General features: G+C 49.9%; 1 protein-coding gene across 1 annotated transcript; it reads right to left on the reverse strand.

Annotated features, from left to right (window-relative positions):
* Nucleotides 1–23,684: 23,684 nt before the first annotated feature.
* Nucleotides 23,685–25,312, reverse strand: LOC147985125 (uncharacterized). Its single transcript, XM_087541417.1, has 2 exons — nt 24,361–25,312; nt 23,685–24,043 (listed from the first exon to the last, which is right to left on the reverse strand). Exons 1-2 carry the CDS (start codon nt 25,310–25,312, stop codon nt 23,685–23,687), a joined length of 1,311 nt encoding a protein of 436 aa, XP_087397543.1.
* Nucleotides 25,313–26,589: the final 1,277 nt, after the last annotated feature.

Here is a 26,589-nt window from a genome sequence, read left to right on the forward strand (position 1 = left end):
GACATTGTCATTGACCACGTCAAGACTAAAGACCAGCTTGCCAATATATTCACTAAGCCCTTGGATGCGAGAAGGTTTTGCAAGTCCAATTTTTTTATTGGCTTGGCCTCGATCCACTTGGTGAACTTGTCCACTGCCACCAACAGGTGCATGAAGCTGCTCGCCCCGGTCCGAAGAGGGCCGACATGTCAAGTCCCCAGTCGGTGAACGACCAAGTGAGGGGGTAGTCTTTATATAGGATGCTAGTTTGTGTGACTGATTCGTATAAAACTGGCACCCGACGCATTGATCCACTATATCTCGGGCAGTCTCATTGGCTCGGGGCCAATAGAACCCGACTCTGAATTCTTTGGCGACCAAGGTCCGAGAGGATGCACGGTGTCTAGATGTTCCCAAGTGAATCTCTTGCAAAATTTGTTGCCCTTCCTCCAGTGAAATGCATCATTGAGTGACGCCGGTCATGCTTTTCTTGTACAGTTGGTCTCCCATGATGGTGAAGGCCTCGGATCGACGGACGACCTAGCAAGCTTCATCTTCATCTTCTGGGAGCTCCGGCCGAAGCAGGTATGGTAGGTATGGTTCAGTCCACTTGGGAGTGATAATCAGGATCTCTTGGACCAGGTCAATTACCGCAGGGATGTCTACTTCAGTTGGATTGGAAGGACCGGCTGGTTGCAGGGGCTCTTCCACAAAAGGATCTTCCTTGATTGTGGGTGAGTGCAAGTGTTCCAGGAACACATTCTTGGCCACTATCTTCTGGGCTGAACACATCTTGGCCAAATCATCAGCCGCTTGGTTCTTGAGGCGTGGCACGTGATGGAGTTCCACGCCTTCAAAGTGCTTCTCCAGTTTTCTGACGGTGCTGTAGTAACTAGTCATTGCCGAACTGCAGATATCCCACTCTTTTATGACTTGGTTGACCACCAGATCTGAGTCACCATAGACCATCAGTTGGAAAATTCCTAGAGAAATTTCCATTCGCAGCCCATATAGGAGAGCTTTGTATTCGGCTTCGTTATTGGAGGAGTCGAAGTGAATCTGAAGCACATAATTGAGCCTGTCACCTTTAGGAGACACCAAGACCACTCCGGCCCCCGAGCCTTGGAGCCATGAAAGAACATTGTCCAGTGTTTGGGAACACTCGGGACGGGTTGCTCTTGCTCAATCCATTCAACAAGGAAATCTACCAGGGCTTGTCACTTGTTTGCTTTCTTGGCTTCAAACTTGATATCCAGCAGAAGGAGCTCGGTGGCCCACTTAGCCACTTGGCCAGTTGCATCTCTGTTGTTCATGATCTCAGATAGAGGAGCGTCACTTATCATCGTGACCAAGTGATCTTGAAAGTAACACGCCACCTTCTTTGCAGTTAGGTACATTAGATATGCTAGTTTCCAATAATGCAGATACCTTTGATTGGAAGGGGTCGGGACCTTGGACGTGTAGTAGACTGGTTGTTGGAGCTTGAAGTTTTTGCCTTGTTCTTCCTGTTCCACAGTGAGAACCGTGCTAACAACTAGGCCGGTGGCCGTGATGTATAGGAGCAAAGGATCTTTGCTGCTCAGAGAAGCTAGCACCGGTTGGGTGGAAAGCAGGGCTTTAAGTTCCTGGAATGCAACCTGTGCTTTGGGATCCAACTCAAACTTGTCAGACTTCTTCATCAATCGGTAAAAGTGGCAAGGCCTTTTCACCGAGCCCTGAGATGAATTTACTCAAGGCTGCGAGGCAGCCCGTGCGGTGTTGTACATTGTGGAGACGCTCTGACTGCTTCATTCGGATGATTGTTCTGATCTTCTCAGGATTGGCATCAATCCCCCGGTCCAAAACGAGCAAACCAAATAGTTTTCCTGTGAGTACGCTGAATGTACACTTAGCTGGGTTGAGCTTGATGCCAAAAGTGCACAAATTCGCGAAGGTCTTGGTGAGGTCAGTCAGGAGGTGGGAACCTTTCCTGGACTTGACCAGGTTGTCATCCATATAGGCCTCCACATTCCGACTGATTTTTTCCGCAGGAACTTCTGAATCATACGATGAAACGTGCCCCAATGTTTTTCAATCTGAATGGCATAGTGTTATAGCAAAAACACCTGAATGGGGTGATGTACGCTGTTTTTATTTCATCAGGACCATACATTCGGATATGGTGATACCCGGAGTATGCATCCAGAAATGACAACCGCTCACACTCGGTAGTAGAATCTACTATCTGATCTATGCGAGGGAGAAGGAATGATCTTTCGGGCAGGACCAATTGATGTGCTTAAATAGATACACGTTCAGAGAGAATTATTCATCTTTGGTACCATGACGACATTGACAAGCCACTCGGAGTGGTACACCTCTCGGATAAAATCGGTGGCCAAGAGCTGTGCTATCTCCTCGCCAATCACCTTTCACTTTGAGATGGAAGATCATCGAAGGTGCTCTTTGACAGGCTTCATTGTTGAGTCGACATGGAGTCTGTGCTCGCCAAGCTCCCTGGGAACACCTGGCATGTCAGAAGGTTTACATGCGAAGATGTCCCAGTTCTCACGGAGGAACTGGACGAGCTTGTCTTCCCATTTGCTATCAAGCATAGTGGAGATGTTTGTTGGGGCAGCATTTGGATCCTCAGGATGGATGTGCACTGGCTTTGTGTCTCCTACCGACTGGAAAGCGGATTCCACAGTCAGCTTCTTGGACTTCAGTAACTCGCTTGAATCTAACGGTTTTTTCTACTCGTCCAACTCGGCCATCGCCATCTGTTCGTCAGCAACCTGAGAGCCCTTCTAGAGGCCTTCTTCGGCCAACTTTCGATTCCCTGTGGTAGTGATCACACCTTTTGGCCCCACCATCTTAAGCTTAAGATACACGTGACATGGACGGGCCATTAAACGAGCGTAGGCAAGCGTACCCAGGATGGCGTGGTAAGCACTCCAGAAGTCCATCACTTTGAAAGTCAGCCGCTCCTTTCGAAAGTTCTTCTCCTCGCCGAATACGCCGTCGAGGGCAATCAGCCCGAGTGATTTGGCCTTCTTCCCAAGGATTGCCCCATGGAACTGCATGTTGCTCTTGCTGAGTCGGGTAACCGGAATGCCCATTGCCTCCAACGTGTCGGCATAGATGATGTTAAGCCCGCTGCCACCGTCCATTAGGAGTTTGCGCAATCGAACTCCACCCACGATCGGATCAACCACCAAGGCCTACCTCTCGGGGTCGGTATGTGGGCCGGATGATCTGACTGATCGAGGGTCACTGGCGTCTTGGCCCAGTCGAGGTATTTGGTGACAGTTGGAACTGCCATGTTGACTTCTCGGTTAATGAAAGGCGACTCTTGCTCTCGACATGAGCAAAGATCATCAAGACATTCTCCATGTTGGGGTAGACGGAAGTACCCTTGCCTCTGTCGTTGTCATCTTCATCCTTGTCTCCAGAGGAATCTTGTCGCGTATCTTACTTCAGGAATCGACACTCCCGAGTTGTGTGCTTGGGCAAAATCGAATTGCCCTCCTCGTCTTTCTTCATATGGATCTGACAGGGTTGGTCGAGGATGTCACTCTTCATGCTAACTTGCTTCTTACCCTTCCAATATTTCTTTTGCTTTTGGGAGCCCTTGTTTTTGCCTTGGCCAGCCAGAGCCGCAGCCTCAATGCTCCTTCCAACATCCGCCTTCGGCTTGTGTATCTTGCCGTTGTTGTCCGATTGATGGGCATCACCTGCTTGGCTTTTTCCACTCCTCAGTCGGTCTTCCTCTTCACCATTGGTGTACCGGTTAGCTATCTCCATGGCCTGACTGAGAGTCAGAGTCTCAGTTTGGCCAAACTTCATGTTCAGCTCTCGATATCTAACTCTGGCTTTGAAGGTGCAGATTGCCTAGTTCTCGGTGACGTTCTCCACCGTGTTGTGTAGGGTGGTCCACCGCTGAATGAACTCATGGAGAGTCTCATTCTACTTCTGCATGCAGTGTTGCAGCTCGACTAGGCCACCCGGTCTCTTGTAAGTGCCTTCAAAAGTTTTGATGAATACTCTCACCAAGCCGTCCCAGTAGAAGATGCTACCTGGCAGGAGCTCATAAGCTAGGCCCGAGCAGAGCCCTCCAGCAACAATGAAAAATGCTTCATGGCCACATTGTCATTCCTGCTACCGATCTAGACTACGAATCGATAATCTTCCAGCAATATCTCAGGCTTGGACTCGCCAGTGAATTTGCTGATTCCCGTGGCCAACCTGAAGTTGTTGGGAATCTCAGTTGCTAGTATGCAACGACTGAAGCACTCGGGACCTGAGGGTAGGGAACCACTCGGTACATCGTGATCTTGGCCTTCAGGGCCCGGCCTCTGTCGACCAGGTTCTGAGCAAGAATGGATCTTGCGTAGAATAGCGGGTCTCGAGTGTCTATTGTGGGACAAGAAGGACTCGGCATGTGGTCACCGCCGTGTGTCCGCCTGTCGTCGTAGGGTTTGTGCCCGTACGTGCCATCTCGTGATGGAGGCATCAGGACACGATCATAGTCGTCATTACGCCAGGGAGATGCAAGTCGATCGTGCCTCCGATCTTCATAACCTTCTCTAGAGGAGGAAGTGGCTCGGCACCTGCCTAAGAAGAGTGGGTTATGAGCCGACTGAACGGTCTCTGCGCACGGATGCGCTATGGATTTGGTCTCTGGATCGGGACACCATCGCATTCTGCGACAGTGCTGTCTTGAGGAGTGCCTGGATCTGCCAAATCCCTTCCCCGGCCGAAGAGCCAGAGGGTTGGATGGAATCTGTGATCCGAGTGGTGGCTACTAGATTTTGTAGTGGAGTACTGATTACTTGATAGTTACGAGGCTGGTCACTCGAGTAGAGCCGGCGCTTGTGCCAACTAGAACTGGGCTGGCGGTGCTCGTGTTCGTCTAGCTGTCTCTGAATCCGTTCGAGGCAATCGTGCTCGGCCAAAGTGGCTAGGAAAGTCGAATACATGGCCAATGCATCGGGTGTCGTCCCCATGATGGAGGTGTTGAGGAGCTAGTCGTTCCTGCGACGGAGCTCGTCCCGCTACTCCCGGGTGAAAGCTTGAGGCACATACTGCTTGTGGCCCGTGGCACCGCTGTGAGTGTTGTCGTGTGACACCCATACGCGGCCGCTCTGAGCATCCGTGAACCCGGAGGGTGCATGGTGCTCAGAGTTGTCTGCCATGAGAATTTCGGCGGTCGACTCGATGCTTTTGCATTCAAACTCCTCAGAGGAATCACCGAATGACTCGCTGGAGAGGTCAAGGGCGGGCTCGTCGAACTCGAGGGCCGCCATGTATTCAGCTGCAGCCTGGGTGGCAACAGCGTGCTTGATCCAGTGCTGCATCCGCGAGCACCCTGAACGCTTGCGGCGACGTGCGATGGTAGGGCGAGTGGCCACTCGGTATGGAGCCGAGGGCTGTCGGAGAAGGACTCTACATGTCAATGATGTCTACTACGCAACCTTCTTCTTGTAGACTCGTGTTGGGCCTCCAAGCGCAGAGTTCTGTAGGACAGTAGCAAATTTCCCTCAAGTGGATGACCTAAGGTTTATCAATCCGTGGGAGGCATAGGATGAAGATGGTATCTCTCAAACAACCCTACAACCAAATAACAAAGAGTCTCTTGTGTCCCCAACACACCCAATACAATGGTAAATTGTATAGGTGCACTAGTTTGGCGAAGATATGGTGATACAAGTGCCATATGGATGGTAGATATAGGTTTTTGTAATATGAAAATGTAAAAACAGCAAGGTAACTAGTAACAAAAGTGAGCGAAAACAGTATTGCAATGCTTAGAAACAAGGCCTAGGGTTCATACTTTCACTAGTGTAAGTTCTCTCAACAATGATAACATAATTAATCATATAACAATCCCTCAATGTGCAACAAAGAGTCACTCCAAAGTCACTAATACCGGAGAATAAACGAAGAGACTATTGTAGGGTATGAAACCACCTCAAAGTTATTCTTTCTGATCGATCTATTGGGCTATTCCTATAAGTGTCACAAACAGCCCTAGAGTTCGTACTAAAATAACACCTTAAGACACACATCAACCAAAACCCTAATGTCACCTAGATACTCCAATATCACCACAAGTATCTGCGGGTTTAATTATACAATATGCGTCACACAATCTCAGATTCATCTATTCGAACCAACACAAAGAACTTCAAGAGTGCCACAAAGTTTCTACCGGAGAGTCAAGACGAAAACGTGTGCCAACCCCTATGCATAAGTTCACAAGGTCACAGAACCCGCAACTTGATCACCAAAACATGGATCAAGTGGATCACGTGAATATCCCATTGTCACCACAGATAAGCACATGCAAGACATACATCAAGTGTTCTCAAATCCTTAAAGACTCAATCCGATAAGATAACTTCAAAGGGAAAACTCAATCCATTACAAGAAGGTAGAGGGGGAGAAACATCATAAGATCCAACTATAATAGCAAAGCTCGCCGTACATCAAGATCGCGCCAAATCAAGAACACGAGAGAGAGAGAGAGAGATCGAACACATAGCTACTGGTACATACCCTCATCCCCGAGGGTGCACTACTCCCTCCTCATCATGGAGAGCACCGGGATGATGAGGATGGCCACCGATGAGGGTTTCCCCTCCGGTGGGGTGCCGGAACGGGCTCCCGATTAGTTTTTCATGGCTACAGAGGCTTGCGGCGGCGGATCTCCAGATCTAGGTTCAGTTCTGGGGTTTTTGGGATTCATAAGAGGCGTTGGCGTCGGGAACAAGTCAGGGGGCCCATGAGGCGACGACAAGGACGAGGGGCACGCCTCCACCCTTGTGGTGGCCTCGCGACTCTCGTCCGATAACTTTTCGCTCCAGTATTTTATATATTTTTCTAAAAATATACTGCATAAATTTTCAGGTCAATTGGACTCTGTTTGATATTCCTTTCTACGAAACTCAAAAACAAGGGAAAAAATTGGCACTGGTATAACACCCCCGATGTAAGTTTCCATATTTATAACTCCAACTCTTGCCATTTCCGCCCATGTGATATGTTATTTTTCTTCGTGGTTGGGTTTTTGTCTATGTTTTCCATTTTGTTCATGTCATGCATTTCATCTCATGTCATTATGTGCATCATTTGCATTCGTCTTCGCCCTATCCATCCGGTTTGTCAAGTGGCCTTGGTACATCACCGGTAGAACATCTGTCAATCCAACACTCCCACATGCACCAGTTGCACCCCTCTAATCTCGTTTCGTGAGCGGGAGAAAAACGTCCTCAGAATGGGTCGAGATTTGTCAAGTGGCCTTGGTACACCACCGGTAGAACGTCTGTCAAATTCTGTTCCATTTGGAGGCCATTTAATGCCCCAATGGTTAACCAGGTAACCGCATAAGCCCCTCTCTTGTAACAGCCCACAAACCCATCTAAACCCCCTCCATGCTCTCCGGCATTGGATCACGATCGTGTGGGCGAAAACCACACCTCATTTGGACTATCCTAGCTCCCCAACCTATATATATGCCCTCTCCCTCGAAATTCTCACAGTCCAAACACTAGAAACCAACCCTTCGCGCTACCGGACACGTCGGGCCTCACCGGACAAAACCGCCACCACCGCCCGGGTCAATCGTCGCGTTCCACGTGGCCCTGGCCACTATGCGCTGCCGCCGGACAGCCAGGCCCGGGACAGCCCCCCGAAACCCATCTCCTCCGTCGCCGCCCGTGGGTCAACGCCTCCGCGCGCCGCCCAAGCCGAGGCTCTCTCCGCTGTCCGACGCCTCCTCGTCGCCATGCCACCGCGCCTTTCGTCGCCGGTCGCCACCACCAGCATCACCAGCGCCACCTGTCCCCGCCGCACTACTCCGCCGCCATCCGCCTCCATAGACCCCGCTCCGGCCGGATCCGGACTTCCCCGCACTCTGGCGAGCTCCCCCGCACTCCGGCCGCCCCTTCCTCCATTCTCCGGCGAAGATTCGGCGAGCTTCTCAGGCCAACCTCGGGAACCGCGCCCAAAACCCTAGATCCAAAAGGTCGACCTCGATATCGTCTATGTATCGAATCTATAACATTTTGTGCCTCTCTTCAACTCATAACTCCGTTTTGCATACATGATATATCAAAAATGTGCGTCTCGTGATGCTCTTCATGTTAGTGCCATTTGCATGAATGTTACTATCTACTTTGATGCTCAAATCATCATTGCAAAAGTTCTATATGATGTAGTCTACTGGATTTCAACATAACTTTTTCTAAATATGATGTAGTCTACTGGATTTCAAATCATCGTTAAAAGTCTTTTCCTGTTACATTTTGATGCCATGTAAACTTGTTGCTACCATGAGATCCATGCACATTTTGAGGTAGTTCAGTACGAGGGTTTAGAAGATGTGGTATTTCTCTATACATTCATGCCTCTGGTTGTAATTATGAAGTACTCTAGCATGTCATTTCCATGCCCTACTCTTGCTAAATATTGTTCCTGGCAGATTGTTAACATGAGTTTCAGTTTTGCCATGTGTTTTGCTACTGATGCACGTACCCTATGAACTTGATCTTGCCATTCTATGCTTCTTGAACATTTGTACTTCAGGTTGGTTACCATGTTATGCCATGAGATGCGTTGTGGGGAGTGGCATGAGCTTGCAAAGTTGCTATCATGAATATGTTCCTACCATGCTCTGTTCTTCTTCTAAGTTTGAAACTGTTCATATAACTTGCCATGTTTGCATGGGTGCCACCATATTTTCCATGCATCTTTGGTTAAAGTTCATTAAGGGGTTTTTGTTTTATGTCTTTAGTACTAGCATGACATGCCTTTTTTTGTCATGATATGTTCAAGTAGCATGTTTTTTGCTAGCTCTAAACATTGCTTCCTGATGCTATTTTGACATGCTTAGTATTTTCTCCAAGTCTATGAATCTGTTATCTTTTGCATTTTTGCCATGCTATTTTGAGCTTGTTCCAGTGAGTTCTAGTAGGAGCTCAGTGTTTATGATTTGTAGAGCTTCATGTGTACTTCTATTCTATTTGCTTTGTTGTCTTGTTGAAGTGTTGTAGAATAGTTTCTTGTTGCATTCTAAGTGCTATGATGCTGCTAATCGTAGATTTGCATCATTCTTGTTTCGCTTGTCATTTGTAAACGTGCATCCATTTCCGGTGATCCTTATATCGATTTCGGCCGAAATTACCCCATATTTCCAGTGGTACACTTGGTTTGCCAAGTTGATGCCTTGATCATCCTTTCCATCCGGAGTACCCATACGCATTGCACATCATATCTTGCATTCCATGCCATGTCTTGCATCATGTTGCTGATGCATTGCACTGTGATTGATTGTTGTTCCATTGCTTGTGTTCTTGCTTTGGGTAGAGCCGGGAGACGAATTCGTGAACAAGGAACCTGTTGAGTACGCTAACGAGGATCAAGCTTTCGACAACTCTGAGAACTTTGCAGGCAAGATGACCATTACCCTCGATATCACTTCTATCTTTCCTTGCTAGTTGTTTGTTCTATCGCTATGTTGCGCTGCCTACCACTTGTTTATCATACCTCCCATATTGCCATGTCAAGCCTCTAACCCACCTTCCTAGCAAACCGTTGTTGGGCTAAGTTACAGCTTTTGCTCAGCCCGTCTTATAGTGTTACTAGTTGCAGGTGCCTTGCAGGTTGTTCCATGTTGGAACACGGATATGTTTGGATATCACAATATCTCTTATTTAATCAATGCATCTATATACTTGGCAAAGCGTGGAAGGCTTGGCCTTTTGCTCGGCGTTTTGTTCCACACTTGCCGCCTTAGTTTCCGTCATACCGGTGTTATGTTCCTTAATTTTGCATTCCTTACGCGGTTGGGGTTATGGGACCCCCTGGACAGTTCGCTTTGAATAAAACTCCTCTAGCAAGGCCCAACCTTGGTTTTACATTTTCTTGACAACCTATAACTTTTCCTTGGGGTTGCAAACCCGAGGGTCATCTTTATTTTAACTCCCCTGGGCCAGTGCTCCTCTGAGTGTTGGTCCGACATGGGCAGCCAACGGGGCCACCTCAGGGAAACTTGAGGGCTGGTTTTACTCGTAGCTTGTCCCATCATGTGTGCCCTGAGAACGAGATACGTGCGTCTCCTATCGGGATTTGTCGGCACATCGGGCAGTCTTGCTGATCTTGTTTTTCCATTGTCGAAATGTCTTGTAACCGGGATTCTGAGACTGGTCGAGTCTTTTCGGGAGAAGGAATATCCTTTGTTGATCGTGAGAGCTTGTGATGGGCTAAGTTGGGACACCCCTGTAGGGTATAAACTTCCGAGAGTCATGCCCATGGTTATGTGGTAGATGGGAATTTGTTAATATCCGATTGTAGAGAACTTGACACTTGACTTAATTAAAATGAATCAACCGCGTGTGTAGCCGTGATGGTCTCTTTTCGACGGAGTCCGGGAAGTGAACACGGTTTGGGTTATGTTTGAATGTAAGTAGTTTCAGGATCACTTCTTGATCACTTCTAGCTTCACGACCGTTGCGTAGCTTCTCATCTTACTCTCATTCACGACCGCTGCAACTCCACCTCATTACCTTTTCCTACCCATAAGCTTAAATAGTCTTGATCTCACAGGTTTTGAGATTGCTGAGTCCTCATGACTCACAGATACTACCAAAACAGCTGCAGGTGCCGATGATACCAGTGCAGGTGATGTTACCGAACTCAAGTGGGAGTTTGACGAGGACCTTGGTCGTTACTATGTTTTGTTTCCTGATGGTCAGTAGTGGAGCCCAGTTGGAACGATCGGGGATCTAGCATTTGGGGTTATCTTCTCTTTATTCGGATTTGACCGTAGTCGGTCTATGTGTGTACTCTGGATGATGTATGAATTATTTAAGTATTGTGTGACGTGGCGATTGTAAGCCAACCCTCTTTATCCCTTTCTTGTTCATTACATGGGATTGTGTGAAGATGACCCTTCTTGCGACAAAAGCACAATGCAGTTATGCCTCTAAGTCGTGCCTCGACATGGGGAGATATAGCCTCATCATGGGTGTTACAAGTTGGTAATCATAGCCATCCCCGACTTAGGAGCCCCCTGCTTGATCGAATCGCTGACGTTGTTGAGTTTAGAACAAAATTTTTTTGAGTCTTAGGATTATATATAACAGAGAGTAGGATTCTTTTTACTCCTCAATCCCTTCGTCGCTCTGGTGAGGTCTCCAGACGTAGATGTTTTGACTTTCCTCTCCTCAAATTTCACTAAGAAAATTTAGGATCACGCGGGTATCTTCGGATCGTTCCGATATTCTTGTGACGAGAACATTGTTCTTGGTGCCTCCTGACATTTAGGGGTTGTGGCAGTGTCCCGAGGAGTTGAGCTCTGAGGTGTTGTCATGACAATTTTATCGTGGCAGTTCTGGAATACCTGAGTTCACCGACATCGAAAATATCTTTTATTCAGTTGTTGGTGAGATAACCTCGACGCCACCCAGTACTGGGGCGGGAGTTTGGGAGTATTTCCATAACTCGTATAACGGATGCTTTTCGAAGGTTGAGGTACATGATTTACGGAGTTTTCTTGGTTATGTGTTGACAGATGGATACAGTTGGAGCGTAGGGCTTGTTAGTTGTGTGTTATATATTCTGCCTCCCTGTATCCCCAACACCAGATTGCATAACCAGAAAGTTTCGGGAGTTTATAGGTGGGAATTCAAGTAGCTCTAGTATTTCTTCCCGCGGATATTTGGTTTGTGATTGGGTAATCCTTACCACTTATTTGTTCCAGTCGTACCTTGTTGTTTCATTCATCTACCTTTATCTAAGTGGATTCTCAACTTAACGGACGTGTGATGTTAACTTTGGAATTCATTCGTTCAATCTCTGTTCGAATGTTTATGGTGAAGACTATATGTTGCAATTTCTATTCATTGATTTAGCTTGTCTATCTGTCTATCAAGATTGTAATGGTTGTCACTGTAACACCCACGATGCGGCTATATCTCCCACGTGTCGGAGCACGACTTAGAGGCATAACCGCATAGTAGGCATGTCGCAAGAGGGGTAATCTTTACACATCCCATGTACTAAATAAGGAAGGGATAAAGAGTTGGCTTACAATCGCCACTTCACACAATACATAAATATAGCATTACATCATCCAGAATACAATCAAGGCCCGACTACGGAACCAACATAAATAAAGACAACCCCAAATGCTAGATCCCCGATCGTCCCAACTGGGCTCCACTAGTGATCAACAGGAAACGAAACAACACAACGAACAAGGACTTCATCGAGCTCCCACCTGAGCTGGGCTGCGTCACCTGCACTGGTATCATCGGCACCTGCAAACTGTTTGGAGGTATCTGTGAGCCACGAGGACTCAGCAATCTCACACCCGTGAGATCAAGACTATTTAAGCTTATGGGTAGAAAAGGTAGTGAGGTGGAGCTGCAGCAAGCACTAGCATATATGGTGGCTAACTTACGCAAAAGAGAGCGAGAAGAGAAGCAAAGCACGGTCGTGAACTAGAAGTGATCAAGAAGTTATCCTGAATCTACTTACGTTCAAGCATGACACAAGAACCGTGTTCACTTCCCGGACTCCGCCGAGAAGAGACCATCACGGCTACACACGCGGTTGATTCATTTTAATTAAGTTAAGTGTCAAGTTCTCTACAACCGGACATTAACAAATTCCCATCTGCCCATAACCGCGGGCACGTCTTTCGAAAGTTCAAAACCCTGCAGGGGTGTCCCAACTTAGCCCATCACAAGCTCTCATGGTGAACGAAGGATATTCCTTCTCCCAGGAAGACCTGATCAGACTCGGAATCCCGGTTACAAGACATTTCGACAATGGTAAAACAAGACCAGCAAAGCCGCCCGAATGTGCCGACAAATCCCGATAGGAGCTGCACATATCTCGTTCTCAGGGCACACCGGATTGTCCAAGATTCCGGTAGGCCAACCCAGAGTTGCCCCTGGTGGCCACCGGCTGCTGACAGGTTTGAACCAACACTCAGAGGAGCACTGGCCCGGGGGTTTAAAATAAAGATGACCCTTGAGTATGGAGAACTCAAGGGAAAAAGTCTTAGGTGGCAATGGTAAAACCAAGGTTGGGCCTTGCTGGAGGAGTTTTATTCAAAGCGAACTGTCAAGGTGGTCCCATTCCCCCAACCGCGTAAGGAACGCAACATCAAGGAACATAACACCGGTATGACGGAAACTAGGGCGGCAAGAGTGGAACAAAACACCAAGCATAAGGCCGAGCCTTCCACCCTTTACCAAGTATATAGATGCATTAAATAATTAAATAGGAGATATTGTGATATCCCAACATATCCATGCTCCAACATGGAACCGGCTTCAACTTCACCTACAACTAGCAACGCTATAAGAGGGGCTAAGCAAAGCGGTAACATAGCCAAACAATGGTTTGCTAGGAAAAGGTGGGTTAGGGGCTTGACATGGCAATATGGGAGGCATGATAAAGCAAGTGGTAGCTATCGCGGCATAGCAATAGAGCGAGCAACTAGCAAGCAAAGATAGAAGTGATTTCAAGGGTATGGTCATCTTGCCTGAGATCTCGCAAGGAAGAAGAATGGGTCCATGAAGAAGACAAATGGATGTAGTCGAACGGATCCTCACAACTCCAGAACGAAACTGAAGCTAACGAGAGAAGCAACCCGGAAAGAAGCAAGCAACATGGTAAACAACCATCACATAAACATGGCATGATGCACAACCAAGTATGATGCATGTTTGGTTTAATGAGGTATGGCATGGCAAAGTGCACAAACAATACTACAAATTAAGTGGAGCTCAATATGCAACGAGTTGCATATTGATGAAACACCACATGACTTATTGAGTTCTCTCTTGTTTAGGTACTCAACAATATTAAATGTTGTTAAACATGGCAATAGGAGAAGCATAAAGAAATTATATATTTAGGAAAGTTTAAATGAGGTCGGAACGCCAAACAACAATTCCGATAAAACCCCATATGCATTTAGCAATTTATGGCAAACAACAATTTTAAACATTTTAAGTGTTATTATCATGATGCGGATGACATGTGCAAGTTTTATGCAAGTTTATGAAAATGTTGATAAGAGCCTGTTATGAAGCATTTGTCATCGTGGCAGAAACGAAAAGGGGTGCCACGGCAACGATAACGAGAATGGTGCCACGGCGGCGAAACGGAAATGATGCCACGACAACATTCCGCTGATCCGGTAGCCCACAGGGATACAGGTGCAAAAGGAAAAGTGACGGAAGCGTGTCATGCAAGGATGGTGGGGTGCTCTCGGAAACCGGGTGTCCCACATGACGGTGGCAAGGCAAAAGAGGGGCTTCGTGCAACGAACAACTCCGACACAGAGCAAACACGGGCATCTCATACACCACACATGCATTCGTCCACGGGGCGGTCGTTCTCGGCGGTATACCTTTAAAGCATGCAAATGGGATGGTTCGAGTTCGTCGAGGGAAGTAGAGGAAGTAGTCGTTCCCGCGATGGTAGTAGAAGTAGTGGTACTATCGGACCTCGGCGATGGTAGTGGTACTAGCGATCTTGGTGGCGGTAGTCTTTCACGTTCTTAGTTGCTCAATTTTCTGTAGATGTTCGGGGTCACGGCGAGGGACTTGACGTCCACGGAGGCTTTGAGGGTTGACGGTAGTTGTTCTCGTATCATCATGGAAGCAGTCATACTCGGCGATAGTGGTACTTGGTGTTTCGTTCGGTACTCGTTCGAGCATCCATGTGGTCTTGTCGGTGGTGTACTTGGCGAATTCCACGAAGGCGGTCTTGGCGTTCTTGGCGATTCCGAAGAGGGCGGTAAAGGTACTTGGCGCGTCACCGTGTAGATGTACTTGGCGAACCTAAAATGCTCCTGCTCGAGGAGGGTGCAATGGAGGTAGCGTCATGCGGGCAGCGTGGGAAGGAGCAGGGGCTCATTGGACTACGCTGGAGACTTGCAATTGTGGCTTCTTGCAAGGAGACCGGCACCAAGGACGAGGTTCGAATCTCGAGGACGAGTTGGTGTCCGATGCGGAGATGTCGTGTGGTAGTAGCAGGACGAAGGCACGGAGTTGTCCAGCTGGACGCGGTCAGGTGTAGGAGGGAGCTCGGGGAAGCGACGGCGGCGCTGCTCGGCTGATGTAGAGGGCGGCGTCGGAGCATGGCCGTAGCTTGGCCAGGGAGACGGGGGAGGCTAGCACAAGTCGAGGCCGAACAAGGAGGGAGCAGGTCATGGGTGAGGCAGTAGGGGCGACGGCAGGGTGGCTTGGACGAGGCCGGAAGCCGAGGAGGGAGCGGTCGACGGAGCCCGGACTAGGAGTCGAGGCGGCGGAGCTCCTGCTCAGTGACAAGCGAGGCAGCAAGGAGGAGGCGCTCGGGGAAGCTCAGCTCTAAGAGTTCTGGCGGGGGAGGCTGGACGCGATGCCATTGGGAGGCGGCGACGCGGAGGAGGGGAGGCAGCAAGGGCATCGCGAGGAAGGACGGCATCGAGGGAGAGGGACGAAGGCTCGGCGGCGCTCAAGGGACAGAGATGGGGATCGATCGGGATTGGGTAGGGTTAGGTCGGGGCGTGGCTGGGCCTAGGGAAAATGGGCCGACGCGGTGGAGGGCTGCTGGTTGGCCGGCCCGGAAGAGCTGGCAGGGGTGCTCTCTCTCCCTCATTCTTATTTCTAAAACAGAAAAAACAAAGAAGAGAAGAAAAAGGAAGGAGGTGTTAGGGGAAGAAGTTGGACATGCAGATGATTTCCTGAACTCACAAAAATGTGCTCGTTCCTAGAAAATAGAAATGGCCAAGATTAACAGATTAAATTCAAACTCATTTGAATTTAATTCAAAAGGTTTGAACTAGGACAGGTTTTTCAAAGTGTCCAAAAATGTTGAGGTTTTTGAAGGAACTCCAGAAAGTGAAGAAAGAATTTAGGGCAAAGTTTGGAGACGAGGAATTTAGTAAGAAGAGGATGGAATTTTTTGCAAGTGTGTTGTGGTAAATTCCAAAGGATGGAATATTTATTGTAGCCCCCTAATATTGGGAGGATATGTTATAAAGAGAATCACCATGTGAATATCCCTCGATTTAAATGAATCAAAGATCCATACGATTTGATTGTTGAGAAAAAGATGGCATGATGACATGATGCAATGCACATGATGCAATGGTGAATGCAACGAACCAAACAATTCACACGACGAAACCCGGAAATCACGGAAGGCACCTGAAGCTCTGGTCTTGGGGCGTCACAGTCACCCTCTTCAGGATGGCTCCTCCAACGCGTCTGAATCCGGACCGTAATGATGGGGAACAGGAGAACCCTCCACCTCCGCCTCCGAAGGCATGGCAGGCTGTCATGGCAGCCACCAACGCCAATGCCCAGATGCCTTTGCAACTCTTGCAAGAGCGCAACCAAGGCCAAGGCAACCAAGGAAATCAAGGTCAAGGGTAGTTCAACAATCAGCCTTAGGTTGCTACCCTCAACCAGTTCCTTGCAAATCAGCCAAAGTCTTTCAGCTACTATGCCGAGGCCACAGACGCCGATGATTGGCTCATGGGCATCAGCAAGCATTTTGAATGTAGCAATGTCAGACCTGAGGACTATGTCAAGTTCTCTTCTTTTCAGCTCAAGGACCAAGCTGCTGATTGGTATCAACAATACAAAGATTCCAGAGGAGGTCGAGTGATTACCTGGGATGATTTCCGCCGTGATTTCAAAGCTCATCATATTCCAACAAGTGTTGCTGAGAGGAGTTCCGCAATATCAAGCAAGGAAGCATGTCCGTGTACCAATACAACATCCAATTTCAGAAACTTGCTCGCTTCGCTAAACAAGACGTTCCTGATAAAAAGAGCATGATCTATCACTTCAGAGGTGGCCTCAGAGAAGATCTGCAGTTAGCTCTCGTGCTTCTTGAGCCTACTAAGTTCGATCAATTCTATAAAATGGCCCTCAAGCAAGAATGTGCTCAGCTCAAGTGTGAGGCTTCAAAGAAGAGAATCAGGGATGCAGTCCAGTGTTCTTCTTCCTCACAAGTGGCAGCTAAGCAACAGAAGTTCTGGCTTCCTCTGCCCCCTCCGTTTCTCAGCCCTACTAGTAGAAGAACAAAGGTGGCCATGGATCCTCCCACCCACCCAACCCAGGATATCAGAACAAGTCTCAGACTCAAGCTCCAAGGTCAAGTGCTCCTTATCATCGTCTGCTCTTAGAGGTCACTTGCAACAAGTGTCAGCAGAAAGGTCACTATGAAAACAAGTGCTTAAACCAAAGGGTCTTCCGCCTCCTCCTCTTGTGATATATTCAAGAAATGTAGTGGTCAAGCATAATCCCAAGTCTGCAAAGGTGAACATGATTAATTCAGCTCAAGCAGAGGATTCTTCTCAAGTGATCATGGGTAATCTTCCAGTTAATGATATTCCTGCAAAAGTCTTATTTGATTCTGGTGCATCGCATTCTTTCATGTCATATCCATTTGCATCGAAGCATAATTTTGAAACTGAGGTATTAACTAAAGCATTGCAAGTTGTTTCTCCGGCTAAGCATTTGAGCTCTAGATTGTTGGTTCTGAATGTCGGTATCAAGATGGGCAACTATAAATTTATGGCTTCTCCAATTGTTCCTGGTGACTGGGATATTGATCTAATTCTTGGTATGGATTGGCTTTCTAAGCACAAGGCTCAACTTGACAGTGCTGCCAAGGATATTATGTTTACACATTCTTCTGAGGATGTGATCATCTATGCCGCTCGTGACGAAACAATTCGACTATTTTCTCTCAATGAGAAGGGCGAGTTGGATGCAATTTCTCAGATTCCAGTTGTTTGTGAGTACCAAGACTTGTTTGCAGAAGAGCTTCTCGGAATGCCTCCTCACCGACCAGTTGAATTCATTATCAATCTTGAGCCTGATACAGAACCCGTTTGCAAGCGTCCATACAAGCTTGGACCAAAGGAGCTGAAGGAATTGAAGAAACAGCTCGATGAATAAGAGCGTCTGGGTTTGATCAGACCGAGTTCATCTCTGTGGGGTTGTGGTGTTCTGTTTGTCTAGAAGAAGGATGGCACAGACCGACTTTGCGTCGATTACCGTCCATTGAACAAGAAGACAATCAAGAACAAGTATCCACTTCCCAACATCAATGATCTATTCGACCAACTTAAAGGTGCTAAAGTATTCTCCAAGCTTGACCTCTGTATGGGTTATCATCAGATTCGCATTCGTGAACAAGATATTCCCAAGACAACATTCAAAACAAGCTTTGGTTCTTATGAATATACTTCCATGTCTTTCGGTCTTGTCAATGCTCTTCCAACGTACTCTCGCTTGATGAACTTCATCTTCAACCCATACACAAATGAATTCGTCCTGGTGTATCTCGATGATATCTTGGTTTTCTCCAAGAATAAGAAGGATCATGCCAAACATTTGCGATTGGTGCTCGACAAGCTCAGAGAGTATCAATTCTATGCAAAGTTTTCCAAATGTGACTTTTGGATTGATGAAGTTCTTTATCTTGGTCATATCATCTCTGCCAAGGGCATTGTTGTTAATCATGAGAAGGTTTCTCCAATTGTGAACTGGGAGCCTCCTCAGAATGTCAAGCAGCTTCGCGGTTTCCTTGGACTTGCGAGCTATTGTCGAAGATTCGTTGAGAATTTCTCAAAGATTGCAAAGCCTCTTTCCAACCTCCTCCAGAAGCATGTCAAGTATGTCTGGACTCCTGAGTGTGACGTTGCTTTCAACACTCTTAAAGAGAAGCTAGTCTCAACTCCCGTCTTAACTCCTCCTGATGAATCCAAGGCATTCGAAGTTCTCTGTGATGCCTCATTGGAAGGTCTCAGCACTGTGTTAATGCAAGATAAGAAAGTTGTGGCTTATACCTCTCTTCAGTTGAAGCCCAATGGAAGGAACTACCCCACTCACGATCTTGAGTTAGCGACAGTTGTCCATGCATTTATAACATGGAGACATCTCTTGTTGGGAAGACAAATGGACATTTTCGCCGATCACAAGAGCCTCAAGTATATTTTCACTCAACCCAACCTCAACCTCAGGCAAACTCGTTGGGTCGAAATAATTCAAGAGTACAATCCAAGTATTGAATATACTCCAGGCAAGGCCAATGTGATTGCAGATGCTTTGAGGAGGAAGGCTTACTGCAACAGCTTAATCCTCAGGACTTTCCAACCGGATCTTTGTGAAGCTCAACCTCCAAGTCGTTCCTCAAGGTTTTCTTGCTAACCTTCAAGTAACTCCTACTTTGGATGACCAAATTCGTGAGGCACAACTCCTTGATACCATGGTGAAGAAGGTGAAGCACAGGATTGCCAAGGGCTTATCCAAATACAAGTGCTATCGCATTGATGACAGAGACACTTTGTTCTTCGAGGACCGGATTGTGGTTCCTAAAGGTGATCTAAGGAAGGTCATAATGAACGAAGCGCACAATTCTCTTCTTTCCATTCATCTAGGCAGTTCGAAGATGTACCATGACCTCAAGCAGTTGTATTGGTGGACTCGAATGAAGCGAGAGATTGCTCAATTCATGAATGAATGTGATGTCTGCCGAAGGGTGAAAGCAGAACACCAACGACCAGCTGGTCTCCTCCAACCTCTTGCTATTCCAGAATGGAAGTTTGATCATATTGAAATGAACTTTGTCACTGGATTTCTCAAGTCCAAGCATGGGAATGATGTTATTTTCGTTGTCATTGACAAGATTACAAAAGTGGCTCATTTCCTTCCAATCAAAGTGTCGGATCACGGGTTCCGGCAAAACCCTTAAGGTTCGAACACTGGGGTGCGCGCGAAGATCTCCCCCCTATCGATCCACGTCCTAACTTAGCTAAGATCTCATGAACTAACTCGATGAACTCGCAACACAAAGGACACAAGATTTATACTGGTTCGGGCCACCGTTGTGGTGTAATATCCTACTCCACTGTGGTGGTGGTAGATTGCCTCTTGGGCTGAGGTCGAGCGGTACAAGGGGAAGAACAGTCGCCTGAGGTTGAGGTGTTCTTGTGCTTGGTGAACTTGTGTGTGTGAGGATCTGGTCCAAGGTTCTGTTCTCAACCCCTCCCGTCCCCTACTATGGTGGTGGCTAGTTCTATTTATAGAGGCCCCGGTCCTATCCCCAAATATTGAGTAGGAAGGGAGCCAACAACAGCCAATTTGAAATGGGATAGCTAGTACAAGCTATCCTGACAAAAGCAGTCTTCGCCTGCCAAAGGCTTTGGTGGTGACGCCGTCTTGGGCTCCACGGTGACCTCCGTCTTGCCGCCCTTCTGGTCTTGGTCTCGTTGAACAATATGGAAACCTTTGCTTGATGCCTCAGTACTCCATGCATGCGCTTGCCCCCTTAGCACCAAAGAGGAAACAAGGACGCTGCGCGCGCTGGCGCCCGCCTCGTCTCGATCGTCATGGCTTACTTCACGAGAACCTCGCGAGGTTTGCCCGGCCTTGAACTCTCCGCCCCTCACGAGCTAGCCTGGTGAGGCCGCTCCTGAGGAGGTCTTGTGTCGTCTGCCTCACGAGGCTTGGCCCATCGCGAGGGTCTTGATTCCTTGTTGATGAAGATGGGCCGTACAGGCCTGCCAGCAAAACCATGCCATGGGCCGCAGGCAGGCAATTCTGGGGACCCCCGTTCCCAGAACGCTGATAGTAGCCCCCAGGCCCAAGGTGCGCTCGGGCTTGGCTTCGAGGCGAAGCCAAGGGTAAAGTGTGGAGCGCCGCGGACCCCAATAGCCTGTGGCTTCGGTCGACGCGTGGCGGTTGATTGGACGTGGGCGTCTCCGCTTCCCCACGCTGCCTCGACAACTGCCCTACTTGACAAGTCCCTGCGACATGCAAGGAAAACCATCATTACCTGTGATCGTGGGAGGGTGCTGGTTGGCCTACTCCTGGTATAAATGGGAGGGGGCGGAGCCCCCGTCGCCCATCCTTCCTATTCCTCTCCTGCTTCTTCTTCTTCCTTGCTCCGTTCCTTGCTTGTGCAGACATGGGGTCGAGCCGGAGGTTCTCGACCACAGAGAAGGGCAAGGCTCCCCTCAACGTGCCCGTGCTGCTCCCACCAAAGAAAAGGAGGTCTCATCGCCGCAAGGTGGTTGTGAGGCAAGTGGGGTCGCGGCCTTGGTATGAGAGGCTGCCTCCTAGGTACCCGTTGCCCTTGTACGCTCACGCCGACGAATCCGGAGGGAGGAGCGGTGAGAGGCGCCGCCCGTGCCAGGGCCGTGGTCGCCATGCCGCGGAGGCGCACGCCATCGCCCCAGGGGTCCACACTGCGGACTTTTCGCGTGGGTTTGTGCTGTGGGCGGCGATGCCCTCGAGCACCTGGATATGCCTCCCACTGTTCTTCGCTGCTGAGATGCCGCCGAGGGGCCTTCGCGAAGTTTGGCTGCAGCATGCCGACTGCGGCGCCCCAGCGACTGGAGCGGAGATTGGAACCGTTGCCTCCGGGAAGATCTTCATGACCCGAGGCTAGGGTGAGATTGCCCGAGTCTGTCGTGGGGAGGGCGCCCTCGCGATCCACTTCGAGTACGACGGCGCCTCCGTGCTGTTCTTCAATGTCTTCGATGAGGAAGGCCGCCGCCTGGAGTGCTGCCCTGAAGGGGGTCGCCAGGACGACGCTGCGGCGGGCGCGAGGCCTGCCACCGGTCTCGGCTGCAGCTCCTCCGTGACAGCGACGTCTCCTGGTGGTCCAGCGACTCTCCTGAGCTCTTGGAGTCTCCGTAGACGAGCAATGACAGCTACGTGCCCCCGAGCTCCCGCCGAGCCCAGAGGAGGGCCGCAGCGTCCAGCCGCTGTCGCCGCTGATCTGGATGGGGTTGGCGCCGGCCTCACGTGGCCCACTGTTGATGATGGCGTCGGTGACACCTGGTGCGTGTAGATAGAACCCCTAGGAATTCCTTTCCTTTTGTTCCCTGCGAGGAATCAAGAAATGGACCCCGTGGGGGTGTGTAAAGCGTCTGTTATGCCTTTTGTCAATATAGCCCTCATTATGAAGATTTTTGTGCGCATATCCTGCTGAGGCTCGGCCTCCCCTTTCCAATCTTGCGGCAGCTTGGTGCTCTACGCTGACAGGTCCCGGTCCCCAGGCAGGCTGCAGCCGTCGCTGGTATACCAGGTCGCATGTCGTGGTCAATGCCAGGAGGTGAGCGGCCCGAGGTCTAGTAAGAGCTCTTGAGGCGCGATGCTCATGAGGCTCCCCTTAGCGCGCAAGCAGCTGTCTTAGGATGGGAAAGGAAGAAAACGTTGCCGCAGCTAGGTAGCGAAGGGAGTGAGTGAGGGTCTCGTGCCGCAAGCAACTGGTGGATCTAGAGCGAGAACTTATCTTTGGTTGTCTGGGGTCTGCTCCTCGAGTCGTGCCGGACTCGCACGCCAGTTGCTATAGTGTGGCTAGGTCTGGCCCGTGCGGGCCTCCCCCTCCCCTCCATGTCCTTCTTGGTGCTCTGCGTCCTTATGTCCCGGCCCTCGAGCGAGCTCAGCCTCTGCTGGTATGACAGGTCGCGTGCCATGGTCAAGGTCAGGGGGTGAGAGCTGGAGAGCCAGTAAGAGCTCCTGAGGCGCGATGCTGAGGAGCCCCCTTTTAATGCGCAAGCGAATCACATGAGAGAAGAGAGAGAGTCCGCGGTACCGTCTGCTGCGGCCCTCATGAAGTTCCTGCAAGTTAGCGCAAGGAAGTGCACCAGTCGCCGTGGTGATTGCTGGTTTGCTTCTGGTGCATGAGAGGGGACTCCCTACTGTGGAGAGCCCCTGGGGCGTGTACAGCCCCGCCCTGACACGTGGCTTGCACGGCAGGGCTAGACGAGGTGTGTCTGGACACTTGTGAGCCGGTGCGGGACTCATGAGGCCCTACCTCAAGGCGGGTTGCACCTGGTCTTGGTTCTTGTTTGCTGTCTTGGTCCGGCGAGATGGTTAGACAACGCGAAGGGTCCTGAAGAAAGATGGCCGGCGCGCGGCTCCCATGGTGGGTGACAATCAAGCAGGTGATAGTCATAGATAGATTAAGCATGGAAAGCAATCTAGCTCAGGTAAATGCGGGGAATATGCATGCCACTGGGTCCGGCCCGAGAGACTTGGGGATGATGCAGCCCGAGGGGCGCCCCTAACAGGGTAAGCTAAAGACATAAAAGGAAAGATACATGCCACAGGGACGGACCCACGTGGTCCGGGGATGATGCAACCCTGGGGGCGCTCCCAGCTGAATGAACTTTGGAAAATGTCACTTGGTTCTGTTGATGAAGGAGAGTTGGGGTAGCTGAAGGCGTGCGGTGAAGGGGCTGCCCCTCATGAGCCACCGGGGCCCTGGGCGGTGAAGGCGTGCGGTGAGGACTGTCTTTATCTCCGTCAGCACCGCATGGTGCCTGGCCTCCTGAGCCACCAGGATGCTACGCAGGTTGCGTTGATAGGCGGCCGCCATGCTCGGCAGGCTAAAGGGCATGCGAACGTAGCTGTGAGGTGGGCCCTCGCAGCGTCCCACGCGCGAAGGCCAGAGAAGATCCTGAGCGGCAGCCCGATTGAGCCCTGGGACATCAATGCAGACACGCAGCCCGACATCCTCGCCTGGATGGTGAGCTGCACCTGGTGAGAGGCGGCCACCGTGCATGGCCCTCACGTCTTGCAGTTCCTGAGTGGTCTTGGTGATGAACTCCTAAGCGGTGGGCATTCCTTGCCCTGTGTTCTCCTGAGGGAAACATGCCGCGAAGCACGCCTCCAAGTGCTGCCCAAGTGCCTCCCTCATGATGTTGGCAAAGTATGAGGCCCTCCAGAAGAGAGCCCCCGAGCCCTGCCCGAGAGGGGCGTTGGGTGCGCTTTCCTATGTGATGGAGGGAGGCGCCCCAGGCGCGGGCACCGATCCTGACGAGGTGCTGCTTGCCTGAGGCCCTGCTTGGCGCAGCTGCTTCTTCTTCTTGGGGTGGCCTCAGGAGGGCACTCGCCCTGACTGTCGGGGTCGTCAATTGCTACAGCTTGGAAGGCACGCTCGAGGGAGCACACCGGGTCTCTTTCTTCGCACGTGACTATGATGATTCCACCGCTTCCCGGCATCTTGAGGACATTGTGGCCGTGATGGTTCACCGCCATGAACTTGGCCAGGGCTGGATACCCGAGGATGGCATTATATGGCAGGTGGATGTAGGCGACGTCGAAGTCGATGAGTTCGGTGCGGTAGTTGTTGTGTTCTCCGAAGGTAACGGGGAGGCAGACCTGCCCGACCGGGGTAGTAGAGCCGTCGGTCACTCCTGAGAAAGGCTTGGTAGGCTAAAGCTAGTCATATGGCACTTGGAGGTTGTCGAACGTGTCGACGGACAGGACATTGAGCCCTCCACCACCGTCGATGATGGTCTTGGTAACTTGCACGTTGCTGATGACCAGTGAATAGAGCATTGGGAGGACGCATGTAGTAGCCGTGCACTTGAGCTGATCTGCAAACTGAACATGATGGAGCACCTGGACCATCTGAGCGGGCGTGTGGCCTCAAGCTTGGGGAGAACTGCATTCACTTCACGGGCAAATTGTTTGAAGATACACTGCGAGGCTGGGGCTTGAGCTCCGCCCAAGATGCAAACGATGGCGCGTGGCTCCTGGAAGCCCCCAACCCCCTCGTCTTGATGGTGGTCATCATTCCTTCTGGGTGGTGGCGGTAATGGAGGAAGGCCAGCATTGCCTTGAGGACGAGCCTCACGAGGCTGGTCCCTCCAAGCGCCCTCGCGAGGCTGATCCTGCCAGCGGTCCTCACGAGGCCGGTCGTGCCACTCCTTGCGCGGGCCACGGTCGTCCCAGCGCCTGCCACCATGTCCTCCTCCTTGGCCGTAGCCCCGGTCGCTACGCTCGGGGCATCGACCGAAGTGTCCTTCTCGAATAGCTCTGAGCTCTTGACAGTCGCTGGTGTTGTGGGTATGCAGGTTATGGAAGGCGCAGAACGGTCCGCTGCCCTTGGATGGCTCAGGTTGGTCTCTGCCGCGCTTGGTGTCTGGCTCCGCTGCGAGGACGTCTGCTCCCTTGCGCTTCACGTCCTTGGCCTTCGTCTTCTTCTCCTCCGAGCCCGCAGCAGGGAGCTCAAGGAGGGAGAGGCGCCCCTCCTCAGCTCTTGCACACTTGGTCGCGATGTTGAACAGCTCCATGGTTGTGCACAACTCCTCATGGATGGCGAGCTCCTCCTTCATCTTGATGTCGCGAACGCCGTCGGAGAATGCTGAGATGATGGCCTCATCAGTCACTTTGGGGATCTTGATTCGCGCGCTGTTGAAGCATTGAATGTACTTCTGCAGGGTCTCTCCTGGTTGTTGCTTGATGCGGCGCAGGTCACCCGCGACCGGGGGGCGGTCGCGAGTGCCCTGGAAGTTGGCGATGAAGCGGTTGCGCATCTCGTCCCAGGAGGAAATTGAGCCTGGAGGCAAGTTCAGGAGCCAGGAGCGGGGGCCATCCTTGAGAGCCATGGGAAACCAGTTCGCCATGACTTTCTCGTCGCCGTTGGCCGCCTCGATGCTCAGTTCGTAGAGCTACAGGAACTCCGCGGGTCGGGGGTGTCGTCGTAGCGATGAGGCAGATCTGGCTTGAACTTGCCCGGCTAGGCGATCCTACCTTTTGAGCACTGCGTTGGTTTTCCCCAAAGAGGAAGGGATGATGCAGCAAAGTAGCGTAAGTATTTCCCTCAGTTTTTTAGAACCAAGGTATCAATCCAGTAGGAGGCTACGTGCGAGTCCCTCGTACCTGCACAAAACAAATAAATCCTCGCAACCAACGCAAATAGGGGTTGTCAATCCCTATAAGGCCACTTACGAGAGTGAGATCTGATAGATATGATAAGATAATATTTTTGGTATTTTTATGATAAAGATGCAAAGTAAAATAAAGGCAAAGTAAATAGCAAAGGAAATAACTAAGTAGTAGGAGATTAATATGATGAAGATAGACCCGAGGGCCATAGGTTTCACTAGTGGCTTCTCTCGAGAGCATAAGTATTCTACGGTGGGTGAACAAATTACTGTTGAGCAATTGACAGAATTGAACATAGTTATGAGAATATCTAGGAATGATCATGTATATAGGCATCACGCCTGAGACAAGTAGACCGACTCCTGCCTGCATCTACTACTATTACTCCATTCATCGACCGCTATCCAGCATGCATCTAGAGTATTAAGTTAAAAACAGAGTAACGCCTTAAGCAAGATGACATGATGTAGAGGGATAGACTCATGCAATATGAAGAAAACCCCATCTTGTTATCCTCGATGGCAACAATACAATACGTGCCTTGCTGCCCCACCTGTCACTGGGAAAGGACACCGCAAGATTGAACCCAAAGCTAAGCACTTCTCCCATTGCAAGAAAGATCAATCTAGTAGGCCAACCAAACTGATAATTCGAAGAGACTTGCAAAGATAACCAATCATACATAAAAGAATTCAGAGAAGATTCAAATATTATTCTTAGATAGACTTGATCATAAACCCACAATTCATCAGTCTCAACAAACACACCGCAAAAAGAAGATTACATCGAATAGTTCTCCACAAGAGAGGGGGAGAACATTGTATTGAGATCCAAAAAGAGAGAAGAAGCCATCTAGCTAATAACTATGGACCCATAGGTCCGAGGTAAACTACTCACACTTCATCGGAGGGGCTATGGTGTTGAT

This window comes from Triticum urartu, chromosome 2A (genome assembly GCF_056163025.1).
Source record: "Triticum urartu cultivar PI428250 chromosome 2A, HENAU_Tu73, whole genome shotgun sequence".
In the NCBI taxonomy this organism is placed as follows: Eukaryota; Viridiplantae; Streptophyta; class Magnoliopsida; order Poales; family Poaceae; genus Triticum; species Triticum urartu.

Bases quoted from the DNA above. Each gene is read 5' to 3' on its own strand.
- LOC147985125 (XM_087541417.1), bottom strand. From the start codon at position 25,312: ATGCGCAACCGCTTCATCGCCAACTTCCAGGGCACTCGCGACCGCCCC. The intron at 24,044-24,360 runs GTGCACGGCTAC...TCGGGTATCCAG, and splicing joins CAGTTTGCAGATCAGCTCAA to CCCTGGCCAAGTTCATGGCG.